At 47.6% G+C, this 13,719-nt stretch overlaps 1 protein-coding gene across 4 annotated transcripts in view; it reads left to right on the top strand.

Annotated features, from left to right (window-relative positions):
* The window catches only part of LOC138764090 (pancreatic alpha-amylase-like), a 30,683-nt gene continuing 16,964 nt past the window's right edge, over nt 1-13,719 (top strand). The window contains exons 1-3 of one of the 4 annotated variants that reach the window (XM_069939443.1): nt 154-171; nt 1,797-1,933; nt 11,988-12,134. In XM_069939443.1, coding sequence (XP_069795544.1) covers nt 1,913-1,933; nt 11,988-12,134 — 168 coding nt within the window. In that variant the 5' untranslated portion in view covers nt 154-171; nt 1,797-1,912. The other 3 variants (XM_069939440.1, XM_069939442.1, XM_069939441.1) reach the window with 3 other exon arrangements.

The raw sequence follows: 13,719 nt of genomic DNA, 5'->3' as shown, positions 1-13,719 counted from the left end.
ATGTCCTATCGCAGGGAGAAGGATCATCCTTGTTCAACTCGCAAAATAATGGCAGCTCCAGTGGGAACAGAGGAACATCCACATTTAGATAACTGCTTTCCCATCCCTTCTCACACATCTTGTGGTGAAATAAGCACTCTTCACAAGTTCCAATCTCCCTCAGCTAACGAGGTACGTTTTACTGCTGTCGTTAATTTTAACATGGCAAGCTCTTATCGTCACAAAGGTGGCGAGAAGGGTTGTGCAGCATGGACTGCAGATGCTGGAAATCGAAAGGAGATCGGGCCGGCACGGTCGGTGCAGCGGTTAGCGCAACGCCTTTACAGCACCAGCGATCAGGACCAGGGTTTAAATCCCGCACTGTCTGTAAAGTGTTTGTATGTCTCCCCGTGGGTTTTCCCCGGGGAGGCTCCGGTTTCCAACCACTCTTCAAATCGAACTGGGAGTTGTAGGTCAATTAGGTGTAATTGGGTGGCATGAGCTGACATGGCCTGTTACCATGCGGTGTGTCTAAATTTTTTAAAAACTTAAACGCATTGGAAATGCTCAACAGCCGAGCAGCATCTGTGGGAGAGTCAGACAATGTTCAACATACAGAAATAGGCATGTTGAGACATGTAGAGAAATGGCAAAGGAAATGTGTGGAGTGGGGGGGAGAACGGGATGAGTTCTGGGGTCTCGTTCCGGGCAGTTAATCCGACTGCCAAGGTGTAGGTAGGAGATAGAGAAGAGGATAAAACTTCCTGAATCTGAGTCTACAACAGCTGCAAGAAATGGGAAATAAGAGAAGGGCAGAACTACTTAGCTGGTCAGTCAGCATCCTGGAAAGAAGCTGCTAGAAATGTGGATGGGAAGGTGAAGCTGCTGGAACCACTGCAGGTCAGGCAGAGACGACCTCCCGTGGGACGTCATTGACCCCAAACGTCAACCTAGCACCTTCACGTGGACCCCACCAAATCTGACCATAAGATATAGGAGCAGAAATAGGCCATTCAGCCCATCAAGTCTGCCCACCATTTAATCATGAGCTGATCCATCATCCCCACTCCTCTAACTTTTGATGCCCTGGCTAATCAAGAACCGATCAATCTCTGCCTTAAATACACCCAATGACCCGGCCTCCACAACCGCCTCCCACAGATTCACCACCCTCTAGCTGAAGAAATTCTTCCACATCTCTGTTCTAAGCAACACCCTTCAATCCTGAATGGTCTACAGAGAATCTCCTTTGATCTGACACAAACTGGAAATCCAGGTTATCTTTGATTGTTGAACTCGGGGTGGCTCCCCAAGAATGAAATCATATTTCGATCAGAGATGAGACTGGGTCAAGCTTGGTGGCAGGACAACAGCCTCTCTCTGAATATCGGCAAATCCAAGGAGCTGGTTATAGGTGCGGAGAAGGGCTGGAGCTCACTCCGCGGTCCACTTCAATGATGTGGAGGTGGAGATGGTTGACAGCTTTAGGTTCCGGGGGTATATGGGACTGGTGTGGGTTGGACATTTTGGTCGGTGAGGGGCCTGTTTCCACACTGTTGATGCAACGACCAAAATGCACCAGCGCCTCTACTTCCTCTGATGCCTGAGAACTTTCAGCATGTCCCCTGCATTTCTCAACAACTTGTACAGGTGCACCATTGATAGCACCCTATCAGGGTGCATCCGGCGTGGGACGGAACTGCTCTGCCCAAGAAACTGGAGAGGGTTGTGAACATGGCTCGTACAGCCCCCTCCATCTATAACTCCTGCTTCCGTGGAAAATATTAAAACTCAGCCCACCTTGCCTTTGACAATAGACTGGAACCACGAGAGGACTGTGCAGGAAAGTGCCGCAACTCGTGCGGTAGCTGAAAGTTGGAACGTTGGAGCAGGAAGAGTGGGCCAGCAGTGATGAGAGAACAGTCCAGTTGGAATGCCAGAAGAGGAGGGGAAGGTGTGTCCGGGAACTGTGGAAGCTGGTGGGGTGGAAATTGTGGGTGCAGGAATGAGGGAAATGGGTGAGGGAGAGTGGCTCTGTCAGCACAGCGCAGGCATAGGGGATGTGAGGGATAAATGTTTCAGAGAAACCCAAGGAAGAAGGGTGGGAAGGGCTGTGGGGTCTGCTGGGTTGGCCTTTAACCTGGACCTTCAACCAATAAGGATCTACAGGGGAGCGAGGCAGGGGAGGTGATGGAAGTGTGTGTGCAATGGAACACTGGGTCCAGCCATCATAATGTCATTAGTTTCAAGATGATTATGGAAGAGAGAATTCTGGTCCTCGGACTGAGATTCTAATATGGAGAAAGTCTGATGTTGATGGTATCAGACAAGACCTGGCAAGTGTGGATCTAATTTTTCCCTACCCCCCCACCCATAAAGCATCTATTATTCTTGGGGAAGTGGGCATGAAATTTCACTCAGTCAGGCGTGAAGTGATGCATTTGGGAAGTTAAACCAGAGCAAGGCTAACATCGTGAATGAGTAGGCACTGGAGAGAACAGAGAGACTGAGAGGTACAGGTACGCCGTTCCCTGAAAGAGATAACACAGGTGATGAACGCATGTGGTGGAGAATATAAACCCGGAGATGCCAGAATCTCGAGCAAACAATGAACTTCTGAAGGAACTCAACAGGTCAGGCAGCGTCTATAGGTAGAAGGCATGGAACGGTTGGCATAACAGATAGTGCAACACCTTTACAGCGGTAGTGATCAGGACTGTGGTTCAAACCCTACGCTGTCTGTAAGCAGTGTGTACGTTCTCCCCGTGTCTGTGGGTTTTCCCCGGGGGCTCTGGTTTCCTCCCACCCTTTAAAACACACCTGGTTGTAGAATAATTGGATGGCACGGGCTCATGAGCTGAAAGGGACTGTTACTGTGCTGTAAAGTTGTTTTTAAAAATGTAAAATGCTCAGTCAGAGTTTCAGCATTTGAGACTGATAAAGGGTCCTGACCCATGTCCAGACACCTACCTTTGTCAGAAGGAGGCTTTGAGTACAAAGAGAGAAATTACGATATAGTTGTACCTACATCAGTGAGGCTGTACCGAGATTATCATGTACTCATCTGGTCAGCACAGGGGAGGGGAAGTGGTTAAGGTAGAGAGGATGCAGAAAACATTCCCAGGAATGTTACTGGGACTGGAGGGCTTGAGTTCTCAGGAGAGACTGGAGGTGTTTACCTGGAGCACTGAGGGGGTTACACAATAGGGGTGTCTAAAACTACTGGGCGTAGGTTTATGGTGTGAGGGATAAATGTTTCACGTCTGGGACGAGGTGCCAGAGAAGACTGGAACAACAATGAGGGGGCATCTGGACAGGTCCTTGAATGAGCAGGGCCCAGAGGGAGATGGGGGCAAGTGGAATTGGCATGATGGTTAGTATAGCCATGGTGGGCCGAATGGCCTTTTTCTGAGCTGTACAACTCTGTTACACTGAAAGCAGGTACACAGTTCCAGTATCATATCCCATTAGCACAGTCAGCTATGAAGAAATTTGGCAAAGTCATCTGTTCTTTGCAAGGAGAACGTGTCTTCTGCACAGAGAAGTGGGTGGATGTTCATTTGGTTTTCTGCATTACTGATTAATGTGTAACCTTGCCTCCCTGCCAGTGCTTGCTGTGACAGTCACTGCTGTTGTATATTTTGTTTCCCATGATCTTGTTTGTGCCCAGTGCTCGTTTGCTCACCTGGAGAATTCCGTCCACAATTAGTTGTGTAAATATGGGGGAGGTATAAATCGGGCATGGACGCTGCAGTCTCTGTGCAAGATGAGGGCTGTGGTTCTGCTGACCTTTCTCAGTGGGTGTCTGGCCCAGTTTGACCCCCACATGTTGCCCGAGAGGACGTCCATCGTCCACTTATTCGAATGGCGCTGGGTTGACATTGCGGCAGAGTGTGAGCGATATTTAGCCCCCTACGGATTTGGGGGTGTTCAGGTGGGTACATGTGTCCCATCATAGTGTACTCAGAGGGTACTTCTGTTGACTGGGACTGCTCCCACCCAGATACATGGGATCTCAGGTAAAGTCAAAGAGTCCCTTTGGTCCATCCTCTTCGTTCCAAACAGCCGTCTCCTTGTCTGTAATAATAGTGATGGAGAGTTTTATTGTCAGGCACAATGTACATAAGCTCCAAAATTCTTACTGTAGCTGAACAGCCACTTGTGAAAGAAACAATTACAGTAGTACTCATCAATGAATGAAAAAAAGTCAATAGATATAAAGGATGGATAGATAATAGTGATCGTTGTAAGAGCGATGTTACAACAGTGCAGTCAGTCCTTTTGTAATGTTGGAGCTGTCCCTGATCAGTGTAACAAGGGGAGGTTCAAGAGACTGATGGCTGTTGGAAAGAAACCGTTCTTGAACCCAGTCTTCAGGCTTCTGTACCTTCTGCCCAACGGGAGCAGTGAGAAGAGGTGACCAGGGTGAGGGGGTCCTTTATGATGTTACCAGTAATTTCTTTTTATTTTAATTTTAAAAATTTGTTAATTTTAAATTTAGACGCTCAGCACGCTAACAGGCCCTTTTGGCCCACGAGTCCGTGCCATCCATCCAACTACACCCAATTAACCTCCCCCCACCCTCCCCCCCAGTATGCTTTGAAGGTATGTTTGCTGCCTCTTGACACAGCGCCTGACATTGACGTCTGGAATGGACGAGAAGTTGGAGACTGATGGGCTTGGCTAGGTTTCCATTTTTTTATTGCAGTCTCCTGCGTTCCTGGGCATTCAAATTCCCAAACCAGGTTGTGAGGCAAGCAGTCAGTAAAGCTTCCACAGTGTCTCTGCAGAGGTTTGGTAGACATGCCAAACCTCCTTCGGAAGTGGAGCCTTTGGCGTGGGGATTCAAGATCTTGTCCAGAAACTGTGAGATCTCTGCCCCCACCACCCTTCGGGCAGTGCATTCCAGATTCCAATCCTGCCCCTAAGATTCTCTCTAAGCCGCAGCCCTCACCCTAAACTTGCCCTCTGGTGGGAGAGACATTTCTCACTATCTCCCCTGTCTAAGCTCCTCGTAATCCTGTCCACGTCTAACAGCTGCCTTCAGCCATCTCCAAGGAAAACAAGCCCAGTTTCCCAAGTGATGGAGACCATCTGGGTTGGGAGAAGCTGGAGCAGGTGGTGACTGCAGCTCGAAATGTCACACAAACTTCCCTCCCCTCCACAGACTCCATCTACGTGTCCCACTACCTGGGAAAGGCAGCTGACCAACTGGGGACCCATCACATCCTGGGCACACTCTCTTCTCCCTCCTTCCATCAGGAAGAGGCTTGTGTGAATTTGTGTGCCAGTGGGCTTACAACCATGGAACACTACAACACAGAAAATAGGCCATTGGGCCCCTCTAGACTGTGCTGACTATCTCCTAGTCCCACTGAGCTGCTCCCTTTCCATAACCCTCCAGGCCTCTCCCATCTATGTACCTATCAAATGTATTTTTAAAACAGATTATTCCTCCCATCCATTGGGCTCTTGAATGAACCCCGTAACTGTTCTCATGCTGCCCTTGCTTAGTGCTGGCCTTTACATGGTAGTATGAATGTTAGAGATAACCTGTTGGATTGCTTAGGGAAGAACAACCTCACTGCACTAGGTATTAAGTGACAAATAAACCGAAACCCTCCATCCCAGGCAACATCCAGATGAATCTGTTCCACTCTCTCCGGCACTATCACATCATTCATGTAGGCTGGAAATGTTGGGCCGAAGGGCCCATGTCCCTGCCAGAAAGCTGGACGACAGGACTGCATACCCGGGTACCCGGGTTCGAATCCCACGCTGTCTCTCAGGAGTTTGTACGTTCTCCTCGTGTCTGTGTGGGTTTACCTCAGGGGCTCCAGTTTCCTCCCACCATTCGAAACGTACTGTGGTTTGTAGATTAATTGGGGTATTTGGGTGGCATGGGCTTGTGGTCCAGAAGGGCCTGTCAGCATGCTGTGTGCTACATTTAAATTTAGAAACTTTAAAGTCAGATGTTCATATTTCATTGAAGTAAAGGGGATTACAGTGACATGAGAGAGGAACTGGCCAGAGTAGATTGGAAAGGGGAATGAGGTAATGGTAGAGATTGTGGAGGCATTGGTAATGATCTTTCAAGAATCAGTAGATTCTGGCATGGTCCCAGAGGACTGGAAAATCATTAATGCCACCCCACTGTACAAGAAGGAGGGAGGCGGCAGTAAGTAAATTATAGACCGGTTAGCCTGACGTCAGTGATGGGGAAGATGTTGGAGTCGGTTGTCAAAGATGAGGTTACAGAGTACTTGGAGACAAAAGACAGGATAGGCCAAAGCCAGCATGGTTTCCTTAAGGTTGAGTTGGTGGTGAAGAAGGCAAATGCGATGCTAGTGTTCACTTCAAGAGGGATAGAAAACAAGAGCAGGGATGTGATGTTGAGGCTTCACAAGGCCCTGGTGAGACCTCATGGGGAGGGTTGTAGCAGTTTTGGGCTCCTCATTTAAGAAAGGATGTGCTGACGTTGGAGAGGGTTCAGAGGAGGTTCACAAGGATGATTCGAGAATGAAAGGGTTATCATATGAGGAGTGTTTGATGGCTCTTGGCCTAGACTCATTGGGATTTAGGAGAATGAGGGGGGGATCTCGAAACATTTTGAATGTTGAAAGTCATGGACAGAGTCGATGTAGAAAGGTTGTTTCCCACGATGGGAGAGTTGATTTGTGGACCATTGGGATCTCATCTGGGGAAGGTCTGACCTGTACAAAGAGGACTGGTTGCACCTGAACAGGAGGGGGCTAATATTCTAGTAGGCAGATTTGCTAGAGCTGTTGTAGAGGGTTTCAAGTAATTTGGCAGGGGGATGGAAACCAGAATGAGAGGGCTATGAATAGTGTAAAAACACCTTGATGAAGGGCTCAAGCCTGAAACTTCGGTTCTGTATCTTCACCTTTGCTTCATAAAGGACTGTTTGACCTGATGAGTTTCTCCAGCATTTTGTTTTTAACTTCAACCACGGTGTCCACAGAATTTTGTGTTTTACTTTGGGCAGTAAATGGAGAGAAAGATACACAAGTAGATAGACTAGCGAGATTGTGAGGAAGGGATAGGTAGTCAGATGGGCAAAAGAGCAAGTGTTAGGTAAAGGATTTAATTTGGAATTCTTTAGAAGCAGAATTGAAAAGGGTGTTGAATACAGCACTGAAGGTCGTGTATTTAAATAAGGAAATAAGGTGGATGATGTTGTTGGTGCCGCTGGAGGTTGGCAGGAATGACATTGGGGCCATCACTGAGTCGTGGCTGAAAGATCACAGCTTATCTATGGATACACAGTGAATCAGAAAGACTGGAAAGTAGCAGTGGTTTTGCTGGCTATAAATGGAATTCAGTCTTTGGAGAGAGGAGACATTGGATCAGAAGTTGTAAAATCCCTGTGGGGAGAATGAAGAGACTGTAAGATTAAAAACACCCTGATTGCGGGCATAATGGGAGTTACCATGGAAATTATCGGCCGGTTAGCCTGATATCAGTAGTAGGTAAATTACTGGAAGGTGTTCTAAGAGATCGGATATACAATTATTTGGAGAGCCAGGGACTGATTAGGGCTAGTCAACATGGCTTTGTGAGGGGTACACGTCGTGTTTAACCAATCTTATAGAGTTTTTTCGAGGAGGTTACGAGGAACGGTGACAAAGGAAAGGTTGTGGATGTTGTCTACATGGACTTACTAAGGGCTTTGTGCATGGGCAGTTAGTCAGAAAGGTTAAATCTTGAGGTGTTCATGGTGAAGTAGTGAACTGGATTTGACAAGAACTGGAAGGGAGAAGTCAGACTGGAGGCCTGTGACTAGTGGCGCCTCAGGGATCGGTGCTGGGACCATTGTTGTTTGTTGTCTATATCAGTGATCTGGAAGATAATGTGGTAAATTGGTTCAGCAAGTTTGCAGATGACGCTAAGATTGGAGACATTGTGGATGGTGGAGAAGGTTTTCAAAGCTGCAGAGGCATCTGGACCAGCTGGAAAAATGGACTGAAAAATGGCAGATTCTTAATGCAGACAAGTGTGAGGTGTTGCATTTTGGAAGGACAAACCAAGAAAGGACATACACGGTGAATGGTCGGGCACTGAGGGGTGCGGGAGAACAAAGGGATCTGGGAATAAAGATACATAATTCCCTGAAAGTGGAGTCACAGGTGGATAGGGTTGTAAAGAGAGCTTTTGGCATATTGGCCTTCATAAATCACAGTACCGAGTACAGGAGCTGGGACATTATGGTAAAGTTGTATAAGACATTGGTGAGGCCAAATTTGGAGAATTGTGTGCAGTTTTGGTCACCGAACTACAGGAAAGATACCAATAAGATAGAAAGAGTGCAGAGAAGATTTACTAGGATGTTGCCCAGACTTCAGGAACTGAGTTACAGGGAAAGGTTAAACAGGTTAGGACATTATTCCCTGAAGTGTAGAAGAATGAGGTGAGATTTGATCAAGGTATTTAAAATTATGAGGGGGACAGACAGAGTAAATGTAGACAAGCTTTTTCCACTGAGGATGGGTGAGATACAAAGCAGAGAACATAGGTGAAAGGGGGAAAGTTGAGGGGGAACATGAGGGGGATCTTCTTCACACAGAGAGTGGTGGGAGTGTGGAATGAGCTGCCAACTGAAGCGAATGCAGGATAGAAGAATTTGGACAGATACATGGATGAGAGGGGTATGGGCTGGATGCAGGTCAGTGGGACAAGACAAGAAAAAGTGGTTTAGCACAGAGTAGAGGGGCCAAGATGGCTTGTTTCTGTGCTGTAATGGTTCTATAGTCCCAGTCTCCAAAGGCGAACTACAAAGGGAGATGGCGAAGGTGTGAAAAAAGGGCATTGTTACATAATCATGGGGATTTCAATGTGCAGGTTAATTGGGAAACCAGGTTGGTGCTGGATCCCAGGAGAAAGAATTTATCGAATGCCTTCAGGATGGTTTCCCTGAGCCGACCAGGGAACTGCCAATTCTGGATTGGGTGTTGTGTAATGAACCAGAGCTGATAAGGGAACCCTAAGGAGACAGAGATAGTGTGGTAGGATTTGCCCTGCAGTTGGTGAGGGAGAAACTAAAATCAGAGGAGTTAGTTTATCAGTGGAATAACGGGGATGAGAGAGGCATGAGAGAGGAACGGCCAACGTTGATTCGAAAGGTTCACCAGCAGGGAGGACGTATGAGCAGCAATGGCTGGAGTTTCCATGAAGCTTAAGGAAGGGGAGGGACAGATGTATTCCAAAAAGAAAAAATAGCCCGACTGTGGTGATGAGAGAAGCCAAAGTAACAGCAGAAGAAAGGGTACACAGGGAAGCAAAGATCAGTGGGAAGGTGGAGGACTGGGAAACTTTAAAAAACTCGCATAAGGCAACTGAGAAGGTCATTAGAAAGAAAAAATAACCTTTGAAAGGAGGCTCACAAAGTAATATCAAAAAGGATTCTCAGATGTTTTTTAAAATGTATTAAGACTAAAAAAGAGACAAGAGCAAATGGAGAATTACGCTGGAGAAATTGAACGGCAGACGAACTGAATGAATATTTTGCATCCGTCTTTACTGTGGAAGACATCAGCAGTAGACCGGCCATTCAGGCATGTCGGGGAAGGGAGGTGAGTGCAGTCACGATCACCAGAGAGAAAGTGCTTGGGAAGCTGAAATGTCTCAGAGTAGATAAGTCTCCCAGACCAGATGGAATGCACCCTCAGGTTCTGAAATAAGTCGTTGTAGAGATTGTGAAGCTTTAGTAATGATCTTCCAAGAATCAGTAGATTCTGGCAGGGTTCCAGAAGACAGGAAAATTGCAAAAGTCACTCTGCTATTCAAAAAGGAAGGGAGGGAACAGAAAGGAAATATTGACCTGTTAGCCTGACATTGGTGCTTGAGAAGTTGTTGGGGTCGATTGTCAAGGATGAGGTAACAAACTACCTGGAGGGGCAAGACCAGATAGGCCAAAGTCCGTATGGTTTCCTAGAGGGAAAATCTTCCTGACAAACCTACTGCAATGTTTTGAGGAAACCACAAGCAGGTTAGACAATGGTCTTGCATTGGATGTTGTGCGTTTAGATGTTCAAAGGCCTTTACTCAATGCCACACATGAGGCTTCTTCACAGATGAGAACCCATGGAATTACAGGAGGGATAGTTGAATGGGTAGAGCATTGGCTGATCAGTGGGAAACAGAGAATGGGAATAAAGGGATCCTATTCTGGTTGGGTACTGGTAACCAGTGGTGTTCTGCGGGGTGGGGGGTGTTGGGGCAGCTTCTCTTTATGCTGTATATTAATGAATTGGATTGTGGAATAAAAGACTTTGTGGCTAAGTTCACACATGGTACAAAAATAGATGGAGGGGTAGGTAGTGAGGAGGAAATGGAGACACTACAGAGAGACTTAGATAGATGAGGAGAATGGGCAGATGAATGAAATACAGTGTGGGGGAAGTGTACAGTCGTGCACTTTGGCAGAAGGAATAAAAGGGTCAACTATTATTTGGATGGGGAGAAAATTCTGAATTTGGAGGTGCAAAGGGACTTGGGATCCTCATGCAGGATAGCCTAAAGCAGGCGTGGCCAACCTTTTTAATTTTTAATTTAGACATACAGCACGGTAATGGGCCATTTTGGCCCACGAACCCCGCTGCCCAATTAACCTACACCCCTGGTTCGTACTCATGGACCGAAATGGCATTATCGTTCTGTATGTCTAAATTAAATGATTGTTCACCACTGCCCTAAAGGTTAACGTCCACGTTGAATAGGTGGTGAAGAAGGCAAATGCAATGTTGGCGTCATATCCAGAGGGATAGGGTACAAGAGCAGGGATGTGATGTTGGGACTTTATATGACATTGGTGAGGTCTCACATGGTGAACAGGGTACAGTTTTGGGCTCCTTTTTTAAGGAATGATATGCTGATTTTGGAGAGGGTTTAGAGAAGATTCACGTGAATGATTCCTGGAATGAAGGGATTAACATATGAGGAACATTTGTTGGCTCTTGGACTGGACTTCTCAGAGTTCAGAAGACTGAGGGAGGATCTCATAGAAGCATTTTGAATGTTGAAGGGCCTAGACAGAATAGGTGTGACAAAGTTGTTTCCCATGGTCGGGGAATCTAGGGCAAGAGGGCACAACTTCAGGATTGAAGAAGACCATTTAAAACAGATGTGGAGGAATTTGTTTAGCCAGAGAGCGGTGAACGTCTGGAATTTGCCACCAAGGGCAACTCTGGAGGCTGGGTCATTGGGTGTATTTAAGGCAGAGATTGATAGGAATCTGAACAGTCAGGGTATCAAAGGTTATGGGAGAAAGTCGAGGGGGATGAGTGCGTGAACGGATCAGTTCATGATGGAGTGGTGGAGTGGACTCGATGAGCCAAGTGGCCTACTTTTGCTCCTATATCAGGGTGGGTTACGGTGATTGGTGGGATGGTGGGGAACGGAGGAATTATAGAGATAGGTAGGAGTGCAGGTACCAGAGTAGGGGAGGGGTTTGGGGACTGGAGGGGGAGAGACAGGGAGGAGTGTTGGGGACTGGAGGGGCTTACAGAGGCAGGAAGGGGTGTAAGGGACCAGTGGTGGGGGGGGGCGTTACAGAGACAGGGAGGGGTGTTGGGGACTGGAGGGGGTTACAGAGACAGGGAGGGGTGTCAGGGACCGAATGGGGTTACAGAGGCAGGGAGGGGTGTTGGGGACTGGAGGGGGTTACAGAGACAGGGAGGGATGTAAGGGACCAGAGGGGGTTACAGAGACAGGGAGGGGTGTCGGAGACCGGAGGGAGTTACAGAGACAGGGAGAGTGTTGAGGACTGGAGGGGTTTACAGAGACAGGGAGGGGTGTCAGGGACTGGAGGGGGTTACAGAGACAGGGAGGGGTGTCGGGGTCCAGATGGGGTTACAGAGAGAAGGAGGGGTGTGGGGACCAGAACAGATAGCAAGGATGGGAGGGGTGTTGGGACTGCAGGGGTTATACAGGTGGGGAGTGTGTTATCGATTGGGTTTCACCTATCTGTTCTCCTTGTGTTCCTCGGTCAGATTTCTCCACCCAATGACCACATTGTGTTGGATAATCCGTGGAGACCGTGGTGGGAACGATACCAGCCAATCAGCTACAAGCTCTGCTCCAGATCGGGTACCGAGGAGGAGTTCCGTGACATGGTGACGCGGTGCAATAATGTCGGGGTGAGTTGCACACGACCTCTGACCTCTGCCTTCCCCGGCAGAGAAATTCCCATAATAAACTCACCATCTGGGTGGGAATGCTGGAAGCTTCCAGAGCAGAGGGATCTAGTTCCAGCATGAAATGGATCTATTTTACAATAAATGAACGTTGCATCGCGGAGAAAGAAATTGATGATGGCGACTGTTCACTGATTTTCTCTCCATGATCCCACCCGACTTCCTGAGTGGTTCCAGTATTTCCAGCACCTCAGAGTGCGGTGTGACCTAATGCGGTCTGATCACCGCGGTGCTTTCAGTGTAGTCCAACCCAGTGCAGTCCTACCCAGGGGTCCGAGTACAGTCTTACCCAGCCAGTGCTCCCAGTGCGGTCCAACCCAGCAAATCTGTCAAACAAGACCTGCCCTTTCTGAATCCATGCTGTTTCTGCCTGATGGAACCCCTTCGTTCTAAATTCCTCGCTATTTCATCCTTAATGACAGCTTCAAGCATTTTCCCGACTACAGGCGTTAAGCTAACTGGTCGATAGTTACCCGCCTTCTGCCTACATCTCTTCTTTATTTTGAATAGTTTATTTATGATTTACCAAACTCATACAGTTATCAACATTATTAGTGTTAATATTAACAGTATCGGCATTGACTACAATTTACAATTCTATACAAAGTTCTCTGCAGAGTTCAAGCTCTTTCTGCCCCCCGCCTACATCCCTTCTTAAAAGGTGGCGTGACATTTGCTGTCTTCCAATCTGCCAGGACCTGCCCAGAATCCAGAGAATTTTGGTAAATCACGACCAACGCGTCGACTATAACTCCTGCCATTTCCTTCATTACCTTGGGATACATCCCATCAGGACCAGGGGCTTTGTCCACTTTCAGTCCCATTAGTTTGCTCATCACTCTCTTTTGCAACAATTATTTTATCGAGGCCCTCACCTCCCTTCACTTCCCCATTACCACTCTTTGACATGCTGGACAAGTCCTCTACCGTGAAGACTGACACAAAATATCTGTTCAATGCCCTGCCATTTCCTCATTACTCAATATCAATTTCCCTTTCTCATCTTCCAAAGGACCGATGTTGACTCCAGTCACCCTCCTCTGTTTTATATATTTATAACATTTTTTTTGCTATGTTTTTATACTTTGTGCTAATTTCCCTTCATAATCCTTCTTCCATTTCCTTATTTCCCGTTTATGTGACCCAGTGCCCATAGTGTGCTATGACTCAGTGCCCGTGGTGTATGGTGATCCAGTGCCCACAGTGCATGGTGGCCCAGTGCCCACAGTGTACTGTGACCCAGTGCCCATGGTGTGATGTGAACCAGTGCCCACAGTACATTGTGACCCAGTACCCACAGTGCGTTGTGACCCAGTGCCAATGGTGTGATGTGACCCAGTGCCCACAGTGCATTGTGACCCACTGCCCACAGTGCGTTGTGACCCGGTGCCCACAGTGCATTGTGACCCAGTGCCCACAGTGTGATGTGACCCAGTGCCCACAGTGTGATGTGAACCAGTGCCCACAGTGCATTGTGACCCGGTGCCCACAGTGCGTTGTGACCCAGAGCCCACTGTGTGTTGTGAAC

Source organism: Narcine bancroftii, chromosome 5, assembly GCF_036971445.1.
Source record: "Narcine bancroftii isolate sNarBan1 chromosome 5, sNarBan1.hap1, whole genome shotgun sequence".
In the NCBI taxonomy this organism is placed as follows: domain Eukaryota; kingdom Metazoa; phylum Chordata; class Chondrichthyes; order Torpediniformes; family Narcinidae; genus Narcine; species Narcine bancroftii.
Note: the sequence above shows the minus strand (reverse complement) of the source record. Positions and strands in the feature narration are given on the sequence as shown.